General features: G+C 35.0%; 1 protein-coding gene across 2 annotated transcripts; it reads left to right on the top strand.

Moving 5' to 3' along the window:
- Positions 1 to 5503: 5503 nt before the first annotated feature.
- On the top strand, positions 5504 to 21344 carry LOC136320011 (uncharacterized). 2 transcript variants are annotated; one of them, XM_066253161.1, is made up of 6 exons: positions 5504 to 5593; positions 8589 to 8678; positions 9493 to 9588; positions 10712 to 10795; positions 20469 to 20553; positions 21217 to 21344. In XM_066253161.1, exons 2-6 carry the CDS (start codon positions 8597 to 8599, stop codon positions 21218 to 21220), a joined length of 351 nt encoding a protein of 116 aa, XP_066109258.1. In that variant the 5' UTR covers positions 5504 to 5593; positions 8589 to 8596; the 3' UTR covers positions 21221 to 21344. The 2 variants fall into 2 exon arrangements, with proteins under 2 accessions (XP_066109258.1, XP_066109257.1); XM_066253160.1 differs by lacking the exon at positions 5504 to 5593 and having other exon boundaries at positions 8567 to 8678.
- Positions 21345 to 27709: the final 6365 nt, after the last annotated feature.

Here is a 27709-nt window from a genome sequence, read left to right as displayed (position 1 = left end):
GACTATGTGAATTTTTGGTTCTCAATACCTTGCAGTCACCAAAGCAGTCAGAGCTGCATTAGATTTCAAATAGCCAAGTTGTAATTGAACCAGATCTAAGTATTCGGAGGACCTCTGTGACTCAAGAGACCTACTGAACCTCTCACTTTTCTTCAGGTGATGGAGTTAAGGATAAAATTTCTGCAAAAGAGTCTGACTGGTGGTGGCGCAGTGGATAGAGCACTGACCTGGGACACTGTGGTGTCAGGTACAAAACTCAAGGTCGCCACCTTGAGTGCAGGGTCATCAGTTTGAACACTATGTCGCTGGCTTGAGCCCAAGCTAACTGGCTCAGCTGGAGCTCCCTGGTCAAAGCACATATGAGAAACAATCAATGAACAACTAAAGTATAGCAACTACGGGTTGATGCTTCTCATCTCTCTTCCTTCCTGTTTCTATCTCACACTTAAAAAACAATTCTGCAAAAGAGACAAGTGCCACTTTTTCAGGTAAAGACAAGACACTGCTAGAAACAAGCCATCTCTGCTCTTGAATGTAACTATTCCATTTGACCAAGAAAGCTTGTTGTGTCTTTCTCACAGTTATTGTTGATTCCAAGTTGTATCACCCCAAAATGAAAATGCCAGGCAAAGGAGTCCCAAAGGCCCCATTATTCATGTTCTGTTTTGACAAGAAAACTTGATTAAAGTCAATTAGCAGCTGTTTTTCAAAAGAATCGTAAAAGGTAATCATGTTAAGAGGACTAATTTATAGCCATAAGGGACACCTTCAAATGGAGGTTTTCTTCCTTTGGTAAAAGACTCGTTCAGTAAAATCATCAGTTGTAGAAAGTTGTATTCTCGAGGGATATTAGGGTCATGTGGCCACAAAGGTAGAAAACATGCTACAGCTTGCCAGACTATTACCAAAAAACACTCTAAGTACTCTGATTTATAGGTTAACTGATCAAATAGAGTGCCCAATATTTTCTCCAACACCCGGTAAGATTCTAAGCTTCCTTGTTGGAGGTGGGAGTAAAGGTGAAAAGACAACAGTGCTTCTTTGACTTATGGAGAAATTAAGTGTTGTGAATTGGCCCATGTAAGTCCCAAGAAACTTTACTTGGAGAGCAAATTCCTGAAATCTGTAAGTGTTAATCACTGCCCCTCCCCTCCTTGCTAGCTGAGGTATATCATTCTTGTTAGCCAGGCCTGATGAAACCAAGGCTTCTGACTTTGCAACGAACAGAGCATTATCTATATAGAGAATGCTTTGGACATTACTAGATAGAGACATTTTCTATAAATCTTGACATCCCCCCCACACACACACACACACGCACACACACTAGTGGCCGATGTCATAGAGTTTGTCCATCTAGCACTGCCGCTCATGGGTCTCTTTTGATCCCAGAAATCCTCTGGCACAGATGGGATGGAGAAATCCAAGTGTGTAATACCTCAATTCCTACTATACATTCAAATGTAGAAGCAACATTAGTGCATTGAATTGGCCCATAGGTCTCCACTTACACGATTGTGTAAACTTTACTTTTCTACTATGAAGACTGCCAAACTCCATCAGTTAAATCTGGGATGTTCTCACAAACTGGGCATATCAGGACAACATTCTAACCAACTAAGCTACCTGGCTAGGACTGATGTTTTTTTATACATGCAGCAGTCTACAATGAGTAAGTGTTTACTGTAGTTATGCTGAGATATATAAACTTTGTGTTATATTTGTATTCTTTCTATTTTTTATTTTTATCTGGTTTTGGTTGTAGTATGGATAGAAAACAATTTGCTTATGTTAATATTGAAAATTTGGCAGAAAATGCTTCCAATTGGCATTATTCAACAAAAACAAAAAAAAAGAAATGGAAGAGTGGACATAAAAATCAGTTAAAAATCTAAAGGCATAATGTTAAATGTTTCTGTAGAGCATATTTTAGTAAGTCAAACTACATTTCTGTCAAAGCTAAGGGACCTGAGATATGGCTGAGGAGTGGTTGGCAGAATTCTGGTACTCTGGATTTGATGTACCATTAGCAGAGCTAATGTGGTGGTTAGAGATACACTCTTGAGCACAAAAATATTTTAATTAGTGTGAACTAAGTAAAACCAAAAAATCGTGTGTCAAAAAAATCATCAAAAGAGTAAGGATGAAGTTTAACCATTCTATATGAAACTTTGGACAATCCCCTTCTCTCTATCCCTAGCTTTCTTGAGGAGTGATCAGTAAAACACCTATCTGGCTATCGCCTACCGCACTGGCTTATGAAACAGATTGCTCTCCCTCACCTCTGACTTATTGACTCACAGCTTCTGTGTTGGGGCATCTGAATTTTGGGTAGGCACCACAGGGAATTCTGAAGAGCAATTAAGATTGAGAAGCTGCCTGACCAGGAGGTGGCACAGTGGATAGAGCATCGGACTGGGATGCGGAGGACCCAGGTTCAAGACCCCAAGGTCCCCGGCTTGAGTGCGGACTCATCTGGTTTGGGCAAAGCTCACCAGCTTGGACCCAAGGTCGCTGGCTTGAGCAAGGGGTTACTCGGTCTACTGAAGGCCCACGGTCAAGGCACATATGAGAAAGCAATCCATGAACAACTAAGGTGTCACAACGAAAAACTAATGATTGATGCTTCTCATCTCTCTCTGTTCCTGTCTGTCTGTCCCTATCTATTCCTCTCTCTGACTCTCAGTAAAAAAAAAAAAGATTGAGAAGCACTCTTCTACTTCTATAAACTTTCACCTGTGTTCAATTAATTTTGACATCATTTTTTAACATAAGACCATTTAGTTGACACAGATGAAGTACCTTCTTATTTTCAAAGAGACATTTATTTTTATAAATCTGGAAACCCTAATTACTGTATTAAAAGAAGGGCAAACTTAAATGAAATCAGCTTCCCTCCAATTACCAAAAGGAAAATGTTCTTCCTGAAATACTTTCCCTAAAGCCAGGCTTCATGTGAATTTTCACGCTCTATTAACACAACCTCTCTGGAAAAAAAGATCACCAGGTCAATATATATATATATTTTGTATTTGGGGTTTTTTCCACTTTATTGAATTATAATTGATATATAACATTGTGTAAATTTAAGTATAAAACATAATTTAATACTATATGTATAGATTGCAAAATGATCACCACAAATAAATGAACATCCATCACCACACACCAATACAAATTATGTTCCTTATGATGAGGACTTTTAAGACCTACTCTTTTTTTTTTTTTTTTTTTTTGCATTTTTCCAAAGCTGGAAACGGGGAGATAGTCAGACAGACTCCCGCATGTGCCTGATCGAGATCCACCCGGCATGCCCACCAGGGGGCGATGCTCTGCCCCTCTGGGGCGTCACTCTATTGCATCCAGAGCCATCCTAGCGCCTGAGGCAGAGGCCACAGAGCCATCCTCAGCGCCCGGGCCATCTTTACTCCAATGGAGCCTTGGCTGCGGAAGGGGAAGAGAGAGACAGAGAGGAAGGAGAGGGGGAGGGGTGGAGAAGCAGATGGGCGCTTCTTCTGTGTGCCCTGGCCAGAGATCAAACCCAGGACTCCTGCACGCCAGGCCGACGCTCTACCACTGAGCCAACCGTCCAGGGCAAGACCTACTCTTTTAGCAACTTTCTATTATATAATACAGTATTGTTTACTAGATTCATTATGTTGTACATTACATCCCCAGAATTTATCTTATAACTGAATATTTGTACCTTTTGACCACCTTCACCCGCTTCCTCACCACCACACCCTACTTCTGGCAACAAATCTGGTCTCTGTTTCTATAAGGTTTTTGTTTTGTTTTTTAAGATTCCACATATACGTGAGTTTATACAGTATTTGTCTTACTCTGTCTGATTTACACCACTGAGCATAATGTCCTCAAGTTTTATCCATGTCATCCCAATTCACAGGGTTTTCTTTTTCTTTAAGGCTAATATTACATTGTATACATAGTGAGCACCTTTGTCCTGTTCCTGATCTTAAAAGAAAAGCTTTCACACTTTCACTATTAAACATGATATTAGATGTGGGCTTGCTATATACAAACTTTATTATAGTTGAAATTTGTTCCTTCTATACTTAATCTATAAAAAACTTTTATCATGAACCAATGCCGAATTTTGTTCAGTGCCTTTTCTGCATCCATTGAGATGATCAGAGGATTTTTTCTTTAATTCTATTAATGTAATGTTTCGCATTTTTTGTGGTCAGAATGTAAGCATTCCTCTTACCCTTCTCAAGTAGTATTTCTTGTCCTCTATAGTCCAAGAAGGTGCTTCATCTTTACACATGTTATAAGATTTTCACAGTGGTGTCTTGCCTATGAATAGTTGCTAGTTCGTCTTCGTTGAGGTGAACTAAAGTCAGGAATGACCTATGTTTCCATATTGATGACACCACTCTTCCAAGATTTTATTTTAAAAGTGTCTAAATTTTAGTCATGCTTCTTTGCCAGCTATCAGAAGAAGATGTAAATATTCTCTAGAACAACTCATTTCATCCCAGACTCAATAAATTTTCATAAATAAGTTAGTGAGGAAAATAGGAAGCTCAGAGCCAGAAACAAACACACTAAAAAAACCCACAGGTAAACAAGTAATTTGAGAAAGAACCAGTAGGAACAAAAATGACATAATACACATTCACATGACTACTTTACTGCTATAATCAGACACATTATATATAAATTAACTATATTAATTATATTTAAATGAATATGACAAATTTGGAAATGTGTTTAAAAAACAAGAAACTTTTTAAAGTGATCAAGTATATTTGAAATCATATTAAATAGAATTTCTTACAATATATACATATAGCCCCGACCAGGTGATGGCGCAGTGGATAGAGCGTTGTACTGGGATGCGGAGGACCCAGGTTTGAGACCCTGAAATCTCCAGGGTCGTAGGCTCATCTGGTTTGAGCAAAGCTCACCAACTTGGACCCAAGGTTGCTGGCTTGAGCAAGGGGTTACTTGGTCTGCTGTAGGCCACGGTCAAGACACATATGAGAAAGCAATCAATGAACAACTAAGGTGGCGCAATGAAAAACTAATGATTGATGCTTCTTATCTCCCTCCATTCCTGTCTGTCTGTCCCTATCTATCCCGCTCTTTGACTCTCTCTCTCTGTCTCTGGGGGGAAAAAAAAAATACACACACACACACACACACACACACACACACACATTTCATAAGGCAGGGGTCAGGAACCTATGGCTCGCGAGCCAGATGTGGCTCTTTTGATAGCTGCATCTGGCTTGCAGACAAATCTTTAATTAAAAAAATAATGTTAAAAATATAAAACATTCTCATGTATTACAATCCATTCATTTCCTACCACTCATGTTCATAGTTGCGGGTGGCTGAAACCAATCACAGCTGTCCTTCAGGACAACCCCAAATTTTTATTGGATGATGCGTAATTTACACAGGTTGTTGTATGGCTGTCACGAAATTACATTTTAAAATATGTGGCGTTCATGGCTCTCTCAGCCAAAAAGGTTCCCGACCCCTGTCATAAGGTATCTGGTTTTCCTTGACTGGCTTATTTCACTTAGCATAATCCTCTCCAGATCCATCTATGCTGTCACAAAAGGTAAGATTTCCTTCTTTTTTACAGCCAAGTAGTATTCTAGTCAATATATGTACACAACTTTTTTATCAATCCATCTACTGATGGGTACTTGAGCTGCTTCCACACCTTAGCTATTGTAAATAATGCTGCAGTGAACATAGGAGTGCGCATATTCTTTTGAATTGTGTTTTGGGTTTCTTTAGATATATCCCAGAAGTGGAATCGCTGGATCATAAGACAGTTCAAACAGATTTATAGATACAGGGAATAGACTGACAGCTATTAGAGGAGAAAGGATAGGGGACCTGGGTGAAAAAGGTGAAGAGATGAAGAAAAAAACAAAAAATAATAGAACAGACAATAGTATAGAGATTATGAAAGGAAAATGGGGTTGGGAAGAGGTAGGAGACAGTGTAGTGGGGAGAAATGGTGATGGAAAGGGTGGTAAACATACAATACACTATACAGATGATGTATTATAAAATTGTACACCTGAAACCTTTATAATTTTATTAACCAATGTCACCTCAATAAATTCAATTAAAAATTAAATATTAAATATATTCACATCTATTTAGACAGAGATAGAGAATTAATTAATTGGAAGACATTTTTTAATCTTCTCTTTAAAACACAGTACATAAAGACAGAAAGAAATTGTTTTAAAAAATTAAACTCAAAGCAACGTATATAAATATCTAAAGGCAGCATTTCACATTTTAGAAAGAGTGAAGACATAAATGTGTATATGTGTTCTCTGTATAATTCATTATAAAGACTTTCTAGTTTAGTGATAATGAAACATCTACCTACAGATCTGTGAAGTCTAATTAATTAATTAAGATTTAAAAAAAGCATACATTATTGTAAAAAAACAAAGAGCACCAAGAACATACTAAATAAATGGTAATTACTGTTAGTAAATATCTATTTTTTTGGTCTGGTTGATGTATCAGAGCTTTGTTAAAATTTCTCCAAATGACTGAGTTTTGTTTATTGCTCATTCTGCATATATGCTATCTATCCTCACTATATATTAACATTATACTAAATAATTATATTAATATTTTATTACATTATTATTGAATTGAAACTTTTATTATTATTAATAAACCTACCTTAAATACCACATTTTATATTAACCCATATTTTATCAGATATTAAGACCTATGATTGTTTTAATTTCATATATTTGCATTATACTACATATTTTAATTTTTTATTTCCACCATTTCATACCCTTGTCTATTAGATATCACTTTGGTAAATAACATATAACATTTAAATTAAAAAAAGAAACTTGCATGATAATTTTTATCTTTTTTACTGGAGCATTTAGAAGGTTCACATTTACTGTTGATATATTTTATTTTTAGTCAGTATAATAAGTTTGTACTTTTTATTTGTATCACCTATTCTTGGATTCTCCTCCCTCCTTTCTTGATTCTTTTGGATTTATTTATTTTGTTCAACTTATGTTTTTCTGTAAAATTTATGCAGTTTTACTGTCTACCCTTTAGCATTTACTCTAGGATTTAATGCATGTGTATTAAAATTATTAGTGTCTTAAATTGATCAATATCACTTCCCTCTTTAAAAATAATGAGACCCAAGAACACTCTATGATCTCCCAGTCAAATTACATACTTTTGGCCTGACCAGGCGGTAACGCAGTGGACAGAGCGTTGAACTAGGATGAAGAGGACCCAGGTTCGAAACCCCGAGGTCACCGGCTTGACCGCGGGTACATCTGGTTTGGGCAAGGCTCACCAGCTTGAGCCCAAGGTCGCTGGCTTGAGCAAGGGGTCACTCGGTCTGTTGTTGCCCCCTGGTCAAGGCACATATGAGAAGGCAATGATGAACAGCTAAGGTGCTGCACTGAGGAATTGGTGCTTCTCGTCTCTCTCCCTTCTTATCTGTCTGTCCCTGTCTATCCGTCTTTCTGTCTCTGTCACAAAAAGAAAAAAAAATTACATACTTTTGTTTTGAAGTTTATTTCTATTGATCAAAGGTGAAGGCAGGGACTTTTGTGGTCACTGTAGTGTATATATATCTCAGAGCCCAGAGTAGAGGGAAGATAAAATTGCACATATGCATATTTTCATCCCTAATGATAATAAATTACTTTCATCAAAAATAGTAATGTAAAAATAGAAAACCACATATGTAAAGTAAAATTTACTGTTATTACTTAAATGTTATTACATTAGAATCATAAAATATTAAGTTAGACACATATTAGACTACAAGTACATGCATAACAAGTTTTTTCCCTATGAAATATTATATATAAAATTATATTATGCAATAACTTGTACCTGTCTCCTACTTAATACATTATGAAAAATTATACTGAAACTTGCAGAACTCTCTCATCTATATTTAATGATTATATAAGTTTTATTTTAAGAATCTATTATAATTTTTTCATCTAATTTATTGATAATTAAATGTCATCTTAATTATTGATAATTTTACTTTTCTAAAGAAAACATTGATTGGTCATTTGAACAATTAGGAAAAGGTATAAATAATTATGTTAACAGTGGTTATATTAAGGGAACAGGGTTGTATGTCATTTTTATTTTCAATAGGATATGTTCTAATATTGCTTTAATTATTTAAAATGGGCATGGATAATTTAAACCACAAAAATATACCTAAGAATTACTATTTGTTACAATCTTATTTAAAAGTATCATTTATTTACATTAAAATGTTTCGGTCTTCATTATTTATTGTTTTAAAAAAAACAAGATAGAGAAGAAATAATGGTTAATATAATTTTAAAGTATAACTTTGGAAATAAAAAAGTGTTTCATTATACATAGAAGACTAACATATTTAATCCATAGGTAATAAGTTAGATTGCCTTTTATTTTCTTAAGTGGAAAAAGTAGATTACATATTAAACTCAGAGTTAACATCCTGTCTGATGTTGTAATATTAAGAGATCTGCTTCCTTGATCCTGTCTCATTCTGGCCCTCTGTTCACTACCTGATCCATGCAATCAAGTTTAAACTATGGAACCAAAGACGCCCGCACTGTCCAGCTCCCATCTCTACCTTCATCCTTTGCCAGAGGAACTTCATGAACTAAACACAGGTAAAATCAGATACTGCTATTATTACTAAGTAATCCCTTTATTTGATGAGAAAATAATATTATAAATGACAATGTTCATGGCCAGATGCTTTTAGGAGCTGAAAATATTTTATTTTTATGAACAAATTAAAGATTTCCATTCATAAATTAAAGAAGATTTAAACTTCAGACAATCATCTTTTGGTGTGCAAATACTTACAATGGGCTTAGATTTAACATTTTTTGAAAAAATGTCATTGACATGGTGGCTGTGACTTCTGCTTCACTTTCACTGGAAGAGTACATGCACTAAATTGCCATGAGAATTTTCTACCTAATGAGAATTAGATTATTTTTTGTATGCTCCTTTAATTAAGATTAAATTCAACTATGCAAGAAGTGAAAATGGGCATTTAAAATAATTTTTCTTGCTTCTGCAACCAATGTTACATCTGATGCTACTGGCCATTGTATTTTGACAATGACTATTTCACTCTGCTATTATTAGTACAACAGAAACAACTTATTGATGGTTATTGTTTCAAACACCATGCTATTGACTTTACATACGTTAACTTAAACTTCACAGTATATCTAACGAATGAATGTGATTGTTATTCCTATTTTATAAATGAAGAAATAAGAATTTTTTTTAAATTGCTACATTTTATAAAGCAGCTACATGATTGACCCAATTTTAAAGTTTTCTTATATGTATAAAACAGGACAATTTTTGTTTATTTCTAGCATAGTTTTAATAGTATATTTGTGTATCTTGTATATATATAAATATTAATTATAGCTATTGCATACATTTATCTAATATATTTTCTAGAGTTTAGTGAGGAAAGTATAACATATTCAGAAGTCAGAATACAATGTTCTTCAGACATTCAGAAGAAAAGAATAACTAGGATTTTGAAGATAAAAGGTAAAAACCATTTAAAACTCTGTATTTCATTTTTTGTTTTTTGCTTAAATATTTTAATCATAACAACAAATACTTCTGGACTAATCTCTGAATCAAAATCCACCTCTTATAGCAATACTATTTATTGATAACTGGTCATACTGACCTAAAGTATAAGAACAAATAAGAATGAACAATGAACCACTGATGGACACAGTGGCTTAGCATGATATGTCATATAGCCATATAACAAAGACTGTTTCCATATAATTTCCCTAGTTTGATATTTTAATCTTACAAAAGATGTTTCTTTAATACCTTCATATTTCTAAAAACAACATGGAGCTTGTGAGATATTGCATGGTAAATTGACTTTTATCAACAGTATCACAGAATATTTGTCTGAGCCAATAACTACGGTATTTCCCCATGTATAAGACGCACCTTAATTTGGGGACCCGAAATTTGGAAAAAAAAATGTGTTGCATGTATTGCATAAAGTTATTGAACTCAAGTTTTATTCATCATAAAATTCATACAACTCCTCATCACTCTCAAAACTCCCATCCATTAGCTTGTCCTCATCTGTGTCTGCTAATGAATCACTGTCTTCAACAATGAGTGCAAAAACAAGCATGAAAGAGAGGGAAATGCAAGTAAAAAATCTACACGCACCCAGTTTTTAAACCCTAAATTTTTTGAAAAAAAAAGTGCGTCTTATACATAAGGAAATATGGTAATATAGGAGCTTTATTTTTACATAATTCTGCAACAGGATGGAAGAAATCATTTTTTAAAAATTTGTGTAGGGTGATAAATTCTTAGTAAGATTTCTGAGGTGCTCTTGTGTAGTATTTAAAAGATTTCTTTATAGAACCACTTGTTAGTTCACAAGCAACCCATTCAAATATAAAAATATTTATATCTTCCTTGATTGTAGCCAGATCTGCAAAATAATTGTCAGCGTTCCCCTCACAGGCTAGGATAAAGTGTTTTCCCACAATGTGTTGCTCCCATAAGCTTAGATTTCGGTCCAATTCAAGTGGGTTGAATATTCCTGACCAAAATTTTTTCTTATTCTAACTCCTGAATTTTGTTTCCACTGACTGTTTTTAATAGTCCATTTTTCTCTCTTTGTGGACAGAGTCTCCATGGTGTCTTGCTGCAGTGATATTTGCCCTCCTTTATTTAATTTTTCTGGCTGTAGCTGCATTTATGATAGCTAAGGGTAAGTATTTTTTATAGTTATGTAATTAATTTGTTCTAAATTACTAGAATATAGTTTTTAAAAGCATTCCAAATTTATCTAAGGATTTCCTCAAGCTATTTTATTCTCATTTGTTATTTAAATTATATAAGAATAATTTTACGCCTGACCTGTGGTGGCGCAGTGGATAAAGCGTCGACCTGGAAATGCTGAGGTCGCTGGTTTGAAACCCTGGGCTTGCCTGGTCAAGGGACATATGGGAGTTGATGCTTCCAGCTCCTCCCCCCTGTCTCTCTCTCCTCTCTCTCTTTCTCTCTCCCTCTCTCTCCTCTCTAAAATGAATAAATAAAAATAAAAAATAAAAAAATAAAAATAAATTAAAAAAGAATTTTACCAATTACATTTAAAATTTTTCAATAATAGTATTGGCCCATATGATCTTATCAAAGAAATCAGTGGATGGCTGGATGTTTTGATTTAAAAAAAGAAAAAAAATTATAGCAACATTCTATATTTTATCATATTTGTTATTGACATTAGATACACCAACTCTGAGATGTAAATAAAACATGAAAATATTTATAGAATGTATTGGTGGGACAATTAAAAATTAACTGTTAGGATACCAAATTAAATGATTTTAAAGAGAGAATTTAATCAAGGAAAGAAAAACTAGAAAGATTAGTGGGCATGTATTCATCAAAAATGAAACAAAGTGATCAAGATATAAGACTGAGTCTATACAACTGAACTCAGTATGTCTTATTATTATTTAAAAATAATAAATCCATTATTTTAAAAGAATAAGTCCATTAAATACTTAATACTAGGCAAACCAGAAGTGGAAGAAAATGTCTTCAAATATAGAAAGTAAGATAAATAAGATTTTTTTTTAATTTATTCATTTTAGAGACGAGAAGAGGGAAAGGGGAGAAGAGCAGGAAGCATCAACTTCTATAGGTGCCTTGACCAGGAAAGCCTAGGGTTTCAAACCAGTGACCTCAGCATTTCAGGTCAACACTTTATCTTCTGCGCCACCACAGATCAGGCAATAATTAAGATTTATAAGGCAGAGAAAACAAGTACTCAAAACACAGAATATAAATTTATACAAAAGACCTAAGTCTAAAGCAATTTTAATCTAAAGTGAATTATTTTAGAATATTGAATTTTTAATAAACAAAATAACCTGTTTAAATTTATGATTTTCTGCAAAGACACATAGGATGATAGAGACTCAAAACAATGTAGAGAAATTGAATAAAATAACTATATTCTGTAGAAAAATAAACTAATCAAAAATGTACATTCAAGTAGATATTTGACATAATTTTTAAGGGTGAACTTTAAAATATTTTAATAACAAAAATTGACCCACTAGATAAACTGATTAGTAGCTAGCAAAAGATGGAAGATTCTCACCTAAATCAATAAGATGACCATAGCATTATTCCAAATTATCTACATTCTCAGGAAAACATTTTAAGTCAATATCCCTAACAATCATAGAAGCAGAAATCCTTCATAAAAAAGGTAACATAATATACTACTGTACAAAAAGAATACTACATGATGACCAAATTCTGGTTAAAATCAGGCATGGGTTTGGACATTTATCAAGAGATTTGTCAATATAGAACAAAAAATAACTAAAACTAAAAGAAAACATGTATTAACTTGATTAAGAGTATTTATGAGAAACTTCAGGAAATATATTTCGCAGTGAAAAATTAGAATCATTTTCAACAGAATCAGGAAGACAAGGGTGATTAATGTAACTCTTATTATTCGACATTTCTTTGGATGTCTTAGCTAAAGAAAAACAATAATGCAAGAAAATCTATTAAGGGACATAGCATAAATATTAAAAGCTAAACACTGAAATAATCCACAGATGGTATGCTTTTTATCCAGACATTACAAGAAAATACACTGGAAAAAAAAAAAACTTTAAGGAAGCCGGATACAAAGTTAAGAGAGTTTTATAATATTCCAGTGAGTTCTGTGTGAACAAGCAATATCTAGGTCAATATTTTAAGCCTCTTATTGACTTTTCTTCTTAGAGTGCTTAAAAAAATGCCTAGCACACATTTCCAAACAAACCATAACTTCTCAACCCTGATCCTTCTAACATCAAGAAAAAAAAAATCAAATACTTTAATATTATTGTCTTTCTTGGCCCTTGATGTCTAGTGAAATAAACCTCGGAGTCATCTGTGACCTCAACTTAGTGAATTACTACACTTTTCTATATTTGCTTTACAACCCATCTAAAACAAGACAATAAACAAACCCGTTCTCTCTTTTGCTATTTCTCTTTCTCTTTCTCTAGAGTCTACTCTAGAAGCCTAAAAGTGATCTAATTATATTCATCTTTGACCTCTTCAAATCAATTTTTAGAGTAACCTCTTCAAAATATAAAATTTATAAACTCACCCATTCTTTTACTGTTAGCTTCTTAATACTCTAAATTTGATATATTTAAAATTTCTTAGCATGGTTTATAAGGTCTTTCCTTACTTGGTCCATGGCTCTCTACCTTAGCTAGTACTACATAACTTTCTCATTCTCTATGCCTATCACAGTTGTTGTCTTTTAGTTCATGGAATGACTGACTGACTCATGGTTATAGTCACCATATAACAGCATATAAATGGATAATTTTAAGAATGAGAGAAGCTGGTATTAATAATTATTCTGGGACAACAAGCACAAATCTGGACTTTTTGGACAGATTAGTATAAACTGTAACTTCGTTTCTGATTTTTTCCTGTTACACAGCATAAGTGTAGACTATTTCTTTTTCCTGAGGCATCCTTCCCTCTACTTTTGTAGGTAACTATATGCTAGAGTAATCAGTAAATACAGAGTAATTAATATTATCTTGTGATTAGACCAAATTTCTCTATTACAATATCTTATGTACTATTCATTTATAGCATCTTTCAGTCTCATCTGCATAATGACTTGTGTGGTTATTTACTCAATATTGTCTCTTCCACTAGGTTATTGGCTTCATTAGAACAGATCTCTGTTCTGTATTTGCTCTACATTTTAACCTTTCCTTTTGAACATTATATTAACACATTATAGATCCTTACTCAATATTTTTGATTAAACAAGTATATACACCTAATAATATTTATGGCTTTTATGAAAGAGATTATAATACTTTATTAAAAGGCAACAAAGAGCAATAATGAATTGAGTATATATTAAATGTGCCTTTGTGGGAAGAACAATATTGTGAATATGATACTACTCTAAATTCACGTAAGGTTTACTTGATACCAACATAAGTGTATTTTATAAGTAAGTTTATTATAAAGTATACATAAAAGTAAAAATTTATAAGATTTACAAAATATATATGAAAATACATTAGCAAGAGAGGTAGATATCTAGCCTTTCCAGGTCTCAAAATAGTCTATAAGGCTACAAATAACTTTATATTATAGTACTAGTATAATAGCAATAAAAATAAGATAAATCAGCCTAGTAATAAAAATTATAAGCATGTGTGTACCTATGGTGTATATATTTAGTATATAATATAGTAGTCTCCTTAAAATGACAGATAAATAACAAAAAGTTTGGATTAAAATGTGAGAAATAGGTACTCATATACCTTTGATGTATGAAATTATTAAACTTATTTCTTAAAATACATATATATACACATACAAGTAAATTTACACAAATAAATAAAAAATACATACAATAATCTGCTCATGTGGAAACAAATATTTATATGAAAGCAAGCAATAATCTGTTACTATGGAAGATAGTAGAAATAAAGAGAATTTACACACAAGCACATAATAATTTGAAAACAACCAAAAAGTGAAGTGATTAACAGTAATTTTCTTTGCTGAAAGAAGTGATAGTAGAAGGACCATGACTGGGAGTTTTTTTCACCATATATATACATGTATATGCATATATTTGTATTTATGTTTTTGCTAGAAGAAACAAATAAATTTATGTATTAGTTGTTTAAAAAAGAAAATAATTAAAAGAGGAAAGAATTATAGTCAAGAAATAAAGTGGCACAGTGGATAGAGCGTTGGACTGGGATGCGGAAGGACCCAGGTTGGAGACCCCGAGATCGTCAGATTAAGCGCGGGCTTATCTGGTTTGAGCAAAGCTCACCAGCTTGTACCTAAGGTCGCTGGCTCAAGCAAAGGGTTACTCAGTCTGCTATAGCCCCACGGTCAAGGCACATATGAGAAAGCAATCAATGAACAACGAAGGTGTCACAACGAAAAACTAATGATTGATGCTTCTCATCTCTCTCTGTTTCTGTCTGTCTGTCCCTATTTATCCCTCTCTCTGACTCTCTTTCTCTGTCTCTGTAAAAAAATATAAAGAAAGAAAGAAAGAAAGAAAGAAAGAAAGAAAGAAAGAAAGAAAGAGAGAGAGAGAGAGAGAGAGAGAGAGAGAAAGAAAGAAAGAAAGAAAGAAAGAAAGAAAGAAAGAAAGAAAGAAAGAAAGAAAGAAAGAAAGAAAGAAAGAAATTGACCAATGACGGCATGAATTAGTGGAACAGCAAATTGATGTTTATCTCTCTGTGTGTGTCTTTCTTCCTCTTTCTTCCTGTCTCTAAAAATCAATGAATAGGGAAACCAATTAAAAAAAGAAGAAAAAAGAAATAAAGAAGCTATATTTGAATATGACAGACATAGGCAGTAATATCAAAATAGAATATAGGCCCTGGCTAGTTGGCTCAGTAGTAGAGCATCAGCCCAGCATGTGGATGTTCTGAGTTCAGTTCCTGGTCAGGGCACACAGGAGAAGTGACCATCACTTCTCCACTCTTCCCTCTTTCCCTCTCTATCTCTTTCTTCCCCTCCTGCAGCCAAGGCTCCACTGTGCAAGTTGGCCCAGGCTCCATGGCCTCTACCTCAGGTGCTAAAATAGCTCCGGTCACAACAGAGAAATGGCCCCAAATGGGCAAAGCATATGTCTCTCTGCCTCCCTGCTTCTCACTTAAGAAAAAATAATAATAATAAATAAAATATAGCTTAGGATTCTAATGGATACTCCTCTATAATGTTGTGCAGTTACAGCCGATTTTAAAATTATTGTTAAATAAATAGACTTTTATTTTGAGGACCAAGTTGTTCTGTAGTGACTGCACATATTATTTTGATTAACACATCTTGATAAAGTCATCAAAACACACTAATATAATTTAAGTGTAGAATACTCACTTATGAATAAAATAAACTGGTGAAATATCCCAATATACTATTAGCAAATTTTATCTTAATAAAAAAGAGAGAACAGAGAAGTAGTTGAGTTAAACCAACAGAAGTATTTCCCTGTGTCAAATAAGCAAATCTTATCTGTGCATTATCAATTAGAGGAGAGCTCTTCCTGGATATTATAGCCATAGCACAAATGAACCAGGGGTGAATAAACAAGTGACAGAAAAAAAAGGGGAAGTTCTGTAAACAAACAAGAACATTTTGAGGTAATAGTTTTAGTCAAGCATGGCTTACTTATTTAATGATACCTTAGGACTTAGATCGATTATCTGGCTTCTCATTTTATTTTTTTTTTATTTTTTTTATAATTTTATTTTTTTAATGGGGCGACATCAATAAATCAGGTTACATATATTCAAAGATCAACAAGTCCAGGTTATCTTGTCTTTCAATTATGTTGTATACCCATCACCCAAAGTCAGATTGTCCTCTGTCACCTTCTATCTAGTTTTCATTGTGCCCCTCCCCCTCCCCCTTTCCCTCTCCCTTTCCTCCCTCCCCCCATAACCACCACACTCTTATCAATGTCTCTTAGTTTCACTTTTATGTCCCACCTACGTATGGAATAATGCAGTTCCTGTTTTTTTCTGATTTACTTATTTCACTTCGTATAATGTTTGGCTTCTCATTTTAAGGACAGGACACTCTGGACATCATAGGGTTGCCAAGAGTAGGAATCAACTCAATGGCTGTGACACACACATTTTCCATGAAATAGAAAAGTAGTAAGTTCATATTAAACTAACATCAAATCAGTGACTGGCAGCATCCACTGTAGAATAATATGTTTAAAATATGGAATAACTCAGTTTATAGAACAAATATGGAAGACTGCAAGTTTGAGGGGATAGAAAGTTAGTGATAACACTTTCTTTTGGTTTCATTGAATTATCATAAGAAAAATACTCAACTTTTGTATTTTAAGTGAGGGAGTGATGCAGCAATATTTATTTTATTCCCATGAGTCCAGTAACACATTTAGGACTCAAGTGAGAGTAATATGGTCCAGAGAACTTAAAGTCGTGGTGAGAGGTTTCTGCACTTAACCAAATTGAAATCCTTTGTTCAACAACTAATTACATGACTTTGTAATTAACTGGACTGGGATCAAATCTTGATAAAGCAGGCAGGCAGACAAATTTTCTCTACAATTTGTGTGAAGTTTCCAAAATACCTTAGAAGTAACCGTAGACCATTTAGATGAAAATAAATTCAAGCTAAGAACATTCCATTCACTCTTTATCTGAAAATTCAGGTTATGCCGTCTGGAGTGCCAGATTCTTCCAAATAAAACAGAGCACATCCATGTGAAATGGTGTGGGTTAAAGGTTTCATATTTGAAGATAGTTAGAAATAGAACTGTTAAGAAAATTTGTATAATTTTGCAATGTTTTCATTTTAATGAGTTTGAATTTTAGCATATAAACTATTGATAGTTGCTGAAGATGGTTGAAAGGGTAGCATTATTCAAGCTGTGCATTGAAGCTGTTAACTCGAGTCATTTAGAGGAGAATGTTGACAAGTAAAAACTAGAGATAAAAAGTTTATAGATTATAATAGCTCAATACAAAAATAATAAAAACTGGCCCTGGCCGGTTGGCTCAGTGGTAGAGCATTGGCCTGGTGTGCAGGAGTCCAGGGTTTGATTCCTGGCCAGGGCACACAGGAGAAGCGCCCATCTGCTTCTCCACCCCTCCTTCTCCCCTTCCTCTCTGTCTCTCTCTTCCCCTCCCACAGCCAAGGCTCCATTGGAGCAAAGATGGCCCGGGCACTGAGGATGGCTCTGTGGCCTCTGCCTCAGGAGCTAGGATGGCTCTGGTTGCAACAGAGCGACACCCCAGATGGGCAGATCATTGCCCCCTGGTGGGCATGCCAGGTGGATCCTGGTCGGGCACATGTGGGAGTCTGTCTGACTGCCTCCCCGTTTACAACTTCAGAAAAATACAAATAATAATAATAATAATAATAATAAAAACCTGAATAGGAGGAAAGTTATAGTATTGTGAAGAAGAAAACAGATATAAGCATCATAGTTATAAAATAAACACTTTGTAATTGATTGGATGTGTGCTATTTCAAAGGTATTTGTGTCAAAGGTAACTTAGGTCATTATTTTCTGACTTTCCAGATTTACTAATTGCTTAGAATGCCATCAGTCAGATGTGAAAACTTAAAATTATTAAAGCACTAGTTATGAATTCAGGCTGTGGAATAATAGAGTGTTGAACTGAGATGCAGAGTACCCAGGTTCAAAACCCCAAGGTCACTGGCTTGAACATGGGATCATAGACATTCCCTCATGGTCATTGGCTTGAGCCCAAAGGTCACTGGCTTTAAGCCCAAGGTCGTTGGCTTGAGCCCAAGGTCTCTGGCTTGAGCAACATGTCCCTGGCTTGGCTATAGCCCCTGGTCAAGGCACATATGAGAAAGCAATCAACAAACAACTAAAGTGCCACAATGAAGAATTGATGCTTCTCATCTCTCTCTCTTTCTGTCTGTTTATCTTTATCTGTCCCTCTCTCTCACACACACACACACATACACACAAAATGAAATAAAATATCTATAATCAGTAAAAGTTAAATACTTTAAGATGTTACAAGCAAATGAAAATTTATAATTCATTTCTCAATTAATACAAAGGAATGAATAAATTGCATTTAAGGAATTTTATATATTTTAGATATTAACCCCTTATCAAAACTGTTGTTTCAAATATCATCCACCATTTAGTTGGCTGCCTGTCCATTTTGTTGTCAGTTTCTTTGCTGTGCATAAGCTTTTTAGTTTGATATAGTCCCATTCATTTATGTTTGCCATTACTTTCCTTGCCTTTGGGGTCAAATTCACAAATTGTTCTCTATGGCCAAGGTCCATGAGCTTAGTACCGGTTTTCTTCTATGTAATTTATTGTTTCATGTCTTGTATTTAAGCCTTTGATTTATTTTGAATTAATTTTTGTACAGGGGGATAAACTGTAGTCAGGTTTCATTCTTTTGTAATTCCACTTTTCCCAGCACCATTTATTGAAGAGGCTTTCTTTTCTCCATTGTATGTTTTGGGCTCCTTTGCCCATATATATGTGGTTTTATTTCTGGGCTCTTGATTCTGTTCCATGATGAATGTCTGTTTTTCTGCCAATACCATGCTGTTTTGATTATCATGGTTCTGTAGTATAATTTGAAGTCAGGCAGTGTGATACTTCTGGCTTCATTCTTTTTCCTCAGGCTTGCTTTGGCAACTCAGAGTTTTTTATGGTTCCATATAAACCTGGTAATTTTTTGTTCTATTTCTTTAAAAAATGACATTGGGGTTTTGATAAGGATTGCATTTAATTTGTATATTGCTTTGTGTAATATGGCCTTTTAACTACATGGATTCTTTCAATCCATCACTTTATATTTGTTCTTCCTTGCACCCTTCTCCCCTCCCCATCCCACTCCCCCACATCGCCTTCTCTCTAGTAGCCACTATACTTTTATTTATATTCATGAGTTTCAGTTTTATATCCAACCTGTATGTGAAATCATACAGTTCTTAGCTTTTTCTGATTTACTTATTTCACTCAGTGTAATGTTCTCAATGTCCATCCATGTTGTCATAAATGTCACTATGTCATCATTTCTTATGGCTGAGTAGTATTCCATTGTATATATGTACCACATCTTCTTTATCCAATTCTCTATTGAGGAACACTTTGGTTGTTTTCATGTCTTGGCCACTATGAATAAAGCTGCAATGAACATAGGGGTGCATATGTCTTTACATGTTAAGGTTTGTTTTTTGTTGTTGTTGTTTTTTTTACTTTGGGTGATCGGTATACAACATAATCAACAGTTCAAATGCTACAGAAATTTTTACCTGAACACTATGTACTCTTATTGATCAATGTCACCATGTTAAAGTTAATTTTATAAATTAATTTTTTTTACAAAAAGAATTTTAGCTTGAGCAGGTGGTGGTGCAGTGGCTAGATCATCAGCTTGGGACACAGAGGAGCCAGGTTCCAAACCCCAAGGTCACCAATTTGAGAATGGGCTCATCTGTCTTGAGCACAGGCTCATCAGCTTGAGCGCAGGGTCACTGGCTTGAGCATGGGATCATAGACATGACCCCATTGTTGCTGGCTTGAGTTCAAGGACACTGGCTTGAGCAAGGTGTCACTTGCTCTGCTGTAGCCCCCCATTCAAGGCACATATGAGAAATCAACCAATGAACAACTAAGATGCCACAATGAAGAATTGATGCTTCTCATCTCTCTCCCTTCCTATCTGTCTGTCCCTCTCTCTGTCCCCCTCTCTGTTTCTCTGTCTCTGTCACACAAAAAATGAAATGTTAGATTTTTATTTTATTGGCAGTCCCAAATGTTTGAAAGAGTTAATAGTCTTAAATATATTTTCTTCTACAAATTTTATGACTTTCAGTTCAGTATCTAGAAGAGACTCTGAAGGTACAAGAAAGCAGTAAGCAAAACGACACTGTGTTGAATACTGCTATAGCAAAACAGAGGTATGTATTGAATTGAAATGGAAATCTTATGTCACCTGTATGCTGTTTAAACGTATATATATATATATATATACATATATGAATAGACATGAGATCACTGCTAGATAACTATGGTGTAATCATCAGAAAAATTCTTATGTATCAGAACTTCTCTTGAAGTTATGGACAATTATTGAAAACAATAACATAAAAATTATAATATACTGAATAATCATGGGTGATAGGTTATCTTTATGCATGTATTCTTCAAAACATTATTTTAATTAAAGTATAGTTCACATGCAATATTATATAAGTTTCCAGCGTACAACATAGTGATTCCACATTTATATACCTTATGATGTGATCACTGTAATTTCTGTAACCATCGGTCACCATACAAAGTCATTTATAATATTATTGACTACATTCCAGTGCTGCACATTACATCCCCACGGCTTATTTATTTTATCACTGGAAGTTTGTACCTCTTATTCCTCTTCTTTTTTTTCGCCCATTCCTCACACACAAAACCATTCGTTTGTTTTTATCTATGTCTCTTTCTGTTTTCTTTTGTGTTTGTTTAGGATTTTTTTTAGATTCTACATGTAAGTTAAATTATGTAGTCTTTTGTTTGTCATGGTTACTGGTCCTTCTTTGAAGAAAATTGATATATTATTTCAGCTGAAAATGAAATCTTGGCAGCAAGAAAATTCTTCTGAAAGACTGAGCTCCAGTTTTTGCTATTTATCAAGACAAATAGCAAAAGAGAATTAGAAGCACATGGCACAGTATTTATTCTGGTATTTTCTTACACAGAAGGTAATTATAAATAGAAATTTTTAACATCTTGTGTTCATTCAATCATGTAAAGCTCAACACATTATAATTAGAGATCTCTTAATCAAATGTAAAATATCAAACTATGGATTTAAAATGATTGTCTAATTTTTAAATTGTAAATATATTATACTTACATATTGATGTAAATACTAATATGTAAAATTTTCAGACCTTGGTAAATAAATGAGGGGGAAAATCACATAGGACATACAAACTTAAAAGAATCTGGTCACAACTAGTACCTAAGATAGTTAATGTTTATTGATTGCTTCTAATATTCCTAGCACCAATACTCCAGTTATCACATATATTAAGGCATGTGCTGCCCCAATATCTTATGAGACAGTACTATCATCATTGCTATTATAAATAATAAAGAAACTAAGCCCCAAAAAGGCTGAGAAATTTTTCTAAGGTTGTATATAGATAGTAAGAATTAGAACCAAGATTTAAGCCAAGATAGTCTTTACCTAGAAACCATGAGCATAAGCATTATGCTACGCTGACCCCAGAACAATAAATTTTATCAAACCCAGTTGTAAGAATATTGCTTCTTTGGAAACAGTCAGCACTGCTTATCCAACCAGATTTATATTTTTTTCCACCTCAATGTATTTTTCAGGGAACAAATAATGAGAAAATACTCTCAAAAATCAAATTTCATAATATCTCTTCATAAGGAGTGACTATTTTTATACTAATTGTTCTTTGGAATATGTATTGTAGAAAAGAGATTAATAGAATTGATGCTTTCTCCCTACTAATAGACTCTAGCAAGCATAAAGAATACAAGTTTTCTTAATTGTTTAGTTCTCCTCTAGTTTGAGGTTGTTGCCTCTATATTGTTTCTCTTTTTTCATTGCATCCAAGTTCTGTTGTTTCCTTCAATAAAGATTTCAAACTGTATCAGTGATGGTAAGTTTATGGCATATGCAGACCATTTTCATGTAGTGCTGTCTCAGAAGCCACTCCTCAGAATCACAACATTCTTCCCTACTGAGGCTGGACTCCACTTTGAATCGTTTCAACAAAGCACATCTGAAGGTCTTCCCCAGTTGCATTGCTTTCTATATACTTGTATTATGCTTCAAATTGAACCTACATATAAAATCAGCAGTGAACACTTTCAGAAAGAGCAAGTAAAAATATAAAATATGCTAAAATATAAAGTTAAAAATAAGATATACTCACACTATTTGTTTAAAGAAATAGAACTAAAAATGAGTACCAAATACCTGCCATATATATATATATATATATATATATATCTCATATATATTTTTTTTTCTTTTTTTTTTCTTTTTTTTTTTTACAGAGACAGAGAGAGTCAGAGAGACGGACAGATAGGAACAGATAGACAGGAAGGGAGAGAGATGAGAAGCATCAGTTCTTTATTGCGACATCTTAGTTGTTCGTTGATTGTTTGTTTATTGAATGCTTTCTCATATGTGCCTTGACAGCAGGCTACAGCAGAGTGAGTGACCCCTTGCTCAAGCCAGCAACCTTGGGCTTCAAGCCAGCAACCTTTGGGGTCAAACCAGTGACCATGGGGTCATGTCTATGATTCCAGCCTCAAGTCAGTGACCCTCTGCTCAAGCTAGTGAGCCCGCACTCAAGCCAGCGACCTCAGGGTTTCAAACCTGGGTCTTCTGCGCCCCAGTCTATCACTCCATCCACTGCACCACCGCCTAGTCAGGCCTGCTATATATTCTTTTTAACTTAAATTTATTGGGGTAACATTGGTTAATAATATTATAATAATTTACTTTTCTAGTAACCCAGTATTCTATAAAAGGGTAGTTGGCCACCTTTCCTTCGTGTGTGTTTAGAAAAGATCTTATATGCTAAATGTATGTTCCCTGAAATAAGGAAAAGATGTTGGCTTCTCAGGAATAAAGCAGTTAGCTATGACAAAAATAAAGTATCTGTTTCTCTTCAGAGTCTGTTGACAACAGAGCTCCTGAATCTTATAACACTTGGGATAGTCAGAATAGTCTTTATCCCCAAAATAACTTTCACCATTAATTGACAAACTTGCATGCTTATGTTAACATTGTAAGCAACTTCCTTTAAAAAAATTTCATGGGGCTGTATACCAAAGTAAAAAGCTAAACTCTGAAAAGTCGTTGCTTTTTTGTTTAGAATAACAATCTAGAAAGGAAACTATTTAGAGAAGAAAAATAAAATAAAAATAAAATGAAATAAAATAAAAAGTATAGTAGGGTTGAAAGAGCCCAAATAGCAGGTTAATTGTTCTGTCACTTTTATGTCATTTCTGCAGTAGTAAAACATAATGTTTTACTCTTTGTATATAGTTTTAGACCAAGTTTTAGGGAATGAAAAAAAAAAAATGGTGCTTACTGCACCAGAATGTGTAAACACCATTTTTTTTTTTTTTTTTTTTTTTAGTGAGAGGAGGGGAGGCAGAGACAGACTCCTGTATGCATCAGGACTGGAATCTACCTGGCAAACCCACTAGGGGACAATGCTCTGCCCATCTGGGGCCCTTGCTCCATTGCAACAGGAGACATATTTTAGAGCCTGAGGTGGAGGCCATGGAGCCATCTTCAGTGCTGGGGGCCAACTCGCTCCAATCAAGCCATGGCTACAGGAGGGGAGGAAAAGAGAGAGAGTGAGAGAGAGAAAAGTGAGAGGGGGAGGGATTGATACGCAGATGGGCACTTCTCCTGTGTGCTCTGACCAAGAATCGAACCCAGGACATCCACATGTCTGCCAACGCTCTAATACTGAGCCAACTGGCCAGGGCCTGTAGATGGCATTGAAGCTTATAAAACTATGAGAAAAACTCCAGCTTGTCATTAGTGCTATTTTAGTAATTCTAAAGCTTTTGCCTTAGCTGGGCAGCTCAGTTGGTTAGAGCATTATCCTCATACACAAAGGCTGTGAGGTTTGATCCCTGGTCAGGGCACATACAAGAATCAACCAACAAATGCATAAATAAGTAAAACAACAAACTGATGTCTCTCTCTCTCTAAAATCAATAACTAAAAATAATAATTCTAAAGCCTTTGATACAGTTAAACTAACATAATTTCTAATTATCTTTCATCTTTAAAAGATACTATGTAAGAAAACAACTTAAAGAAAGGAAAAGTCAACAACTGAGATTTTAAAGCAAAGTTTTTTGGACCACATTTGCACCTGTGAATCTAAGTCATTGTCTCAGAGTCACCACAGTATAGAATTAGTTGGATTTTTTAAAATAGTAATCAGGTTGAAAATTGATTTTCAAAACTTTATGGAACAATCTGATGTCTTGTGTAGTCGCAGATGGCCTCATCACGTTGACCAGCCTTCCCTTAATGCTTTCCAGTACTTTTTCACTAGCTCACCCCAACTCTTAAAAACTCTTCCATCTTGCCCTGGCCGGTTGGCTCAGCGGTAGAGCGTCGGCCTAGCGTGCGGAGGACCCGGGTTCGATTCCCGGCCAGGGCACACAGGAGAAGCGCCCATTTGCTTCTCCACCCCTCCGCCGCGCCTTCCTCTCTGTCTCTCTCTTCCCCTCCCGCAGCCAAGGCTCCATTGGAGCAAAAATGGCCCGGGCGCTGGGGATGGCTCTGTGGCCTCTGCCTCAGGCGCTAGAGTGGCTCTGGTCGCAACATGGCGACGCCCAGGATGGGCAGAGCATCGCCCCCTGGTGGGCAGAGCGTCGCCCCATGGTGGGCGTGCCGGGTGAATCCCCGTCGGGCGCATGCGAAGTCTGTCTGTCTCTCCCTGTTTCCAGCTTCAGAAAAGAAAAAAAAAAACTCTTCCATCTTGTTTTTCCAAAGCTGAATTCAGTATCTCTCCCTTATTCCAATCATTTTGAATAAAGTGTTCTTGGCCTATTCTATTTAATTCCATCCAGTTAACATTTGAGAGAACTGGGTCAAGACTATCCACTCATTCTTTGCACCATTCTTGCAACTTTTTCTATAAATTTGAAATTATTTTTTATTTTGTTTTTAAAAAGTACAAACCCCTCCTCTACTGAATTTACTCATTAGTTTAAAAACTAATAAAGAATTAAATATTTCTCCAGCAAACTGCTTCCTGTATTTTCTGTGTAAACTACGGCATAGATTAACCTAATAATTGATGAGGCAAAGTTAACTGCTTATAGAATTATTTCACAAATAAATGAAAAGAGAATGCTCAAATTAAAATATCACTATTTTGCCCTGTGTAATGAGTTGATGGATGTCGTTAATGATCTCCAATTTCTGTTAAAATTATAAAAATGAAGTGCTACATATTAAATATCTTTGAACACAAATATACAACCCTTATTATGAAAGAATAGGGTTTTATTGCTCCTAAGTAAATCCAATCTGTATTTTATCAAGCAGCCATTTTACTATCAATATATAAGAAATAATAAAACAAAGAACATGTCCAACAACAACACAGCAGTGCCACCAGCAAAGCCAGCACCTGCAGAACAACACCCTACAAACCAACAACAGGGTTCCCTCAGCAACATAAACAGCAATCACAACAAAGGGATGTGTCAACTAGTCCAGTGGTCCCCAATCCCCAGGCTGTGGATCAGTACCGGTCCGTGGGCCATTTGATACCGGTCCGCAGAGAAAGAATAAATAACTTACATTATTTCCATTTTATTTATATTTAAGTCTGAACGATGTTTTATTTTTTAAAAATGACCAGATTCCCTCTGTTACATCTGTCTAAGACTCACTCCTAATGCTTGTCTCAGTCACGTGATACATTTATCCGTCCCACCCTAAAGGCCGGTCTGTGAAAATATTTTCTGACATTAAATCAGTCCATGGCCCAAAAAAGGTTAGGGACCACTGAATTAGTCCCATTAGTGATCCTTATTTAATCTGCTTAAGGAATATAAAACAATCAGGGAAATGTGAACACTGGCAAAATAACATACTATTAAGAAATTATTTTGACATAGAGATTGTTATAAAAATGCATTTTCCTTTCCGTGAACACTGGGAAGTTTACAGAAGAAATCATACGATATCTGGGATTTCAAAATCATCTGGATTGGAGAAATGATATTTGTTAAATCTGGGTGATGGGTACAGGGCAATTCATTAAACTATTGTTTCTACACTACATACTGTTTAAAAAATTTCTATAACATAATGTTAAAGAATATAAAAACACTTTTCTCTCCATGATTCACTAGATATGGAGAACATGATTAAAGAGCTGTCCTATTGAGCTAGTTGTGGTAAGAAATAAGATCATGTCATGAAACTAAACAATAAATGTAGGAGAGAAAAAAAGACATTTGTGTATAAGAAAAAAAAATTAGAAAATAGAAACAAACATCCCAGAGCATGTTGACGGTCCACTGGTGGTAATGTTCTCCTAAAGCAGATTACTACGGTGAAGACAAGCAAATAATTTATCCTTAGGCAGAACATTTTAAGGAAAAAAAGAGGTAACAAAGAGATCCAACTGAAAGTGAAATATATAAAATACAAAGTAATATTTAATGAATATTTTCCAAGTGTCCAGCATTTTTCATGTGTTAATATATTTAATCCCTATGATGTTATCCCCATTTGTCAGGTGGACCCCCTAAACTGCAGACAGCATACAAATTTTGCCCAAAATTGAACAGCTAGTAATGGGAGGACCTAGGATTTGAACATAGGCAGCCTGGTTTTGGAACCAACACACACAAACTCAGCTATGCCAGTCAGTGGCCCTCACTGAAGAGGTTGGGCCCAGCTGTCAGATCCTTCAGGATTAAACACTTTTCTTTGACCCAGTGTGATTACTATGCCAGAGCCATGGATCAGGGTGTCTAATTACATGTACATGCTCTATGTTAAGTCACAGAGCACTCAATGGTCTTTTATTTTTCTTTTTTTTTAATATATAGACAGAGAGTCAGAGAGAGAGCCAGACAGGGACAGACAGACAGGAACGGAGAGATGAGAAGCATCAATCATTAGTTTTTCGTTGCGCATTGTGACACCTTAGTTGTTGATTGATTGCTTTCTCACATGTGCCTTGACCACGGGCCTTCAGCAGACCGAGTAACCCCTTGCTTGAGCCAGCAACTTTGGGTCCAAGCTGGTGAGCTTTTTGCTCAAACCAGATGAGCCTACACTCAAGCTGGCGACCTCGGGGTCTCAAACCTGGGTCCTTCCACATCCCAGTCTGAGGCTCTATCCACTGCGCCACCACCTGGTCAGACAATGGTCATTTTCTAAAATGGATAGATGATGCATAAGAAACACATACAGTATTCCATTTACATATCTGGTTTCATAATTTTAGTGGAAACAAATTAATTCATTTAAAATTACAATAATTCCAGAAGGGAAGACAGATGGTAGGTCAA

Source organism: Saccopteryx bilineata, chromosome 1 (genome assembly GCF_036850765.1).
Source record: "Saccopteryx bilineata isolate mSacBil1 chromosome 1, mSacBil1_pri_phased_curated, whole genome shotgun sequence".
NCBI lineage: Eukaryota > Metazoa > Chordata > Mammalia > Chiroptera > Emballonuridae > Saccopteryx > Saccopteryx bilineata.
The sequence above is the reverse complement of the archived record's forward strand: the minus strand, read 5'-3'. Positions and strand labels throughout refer to the sequence as shown.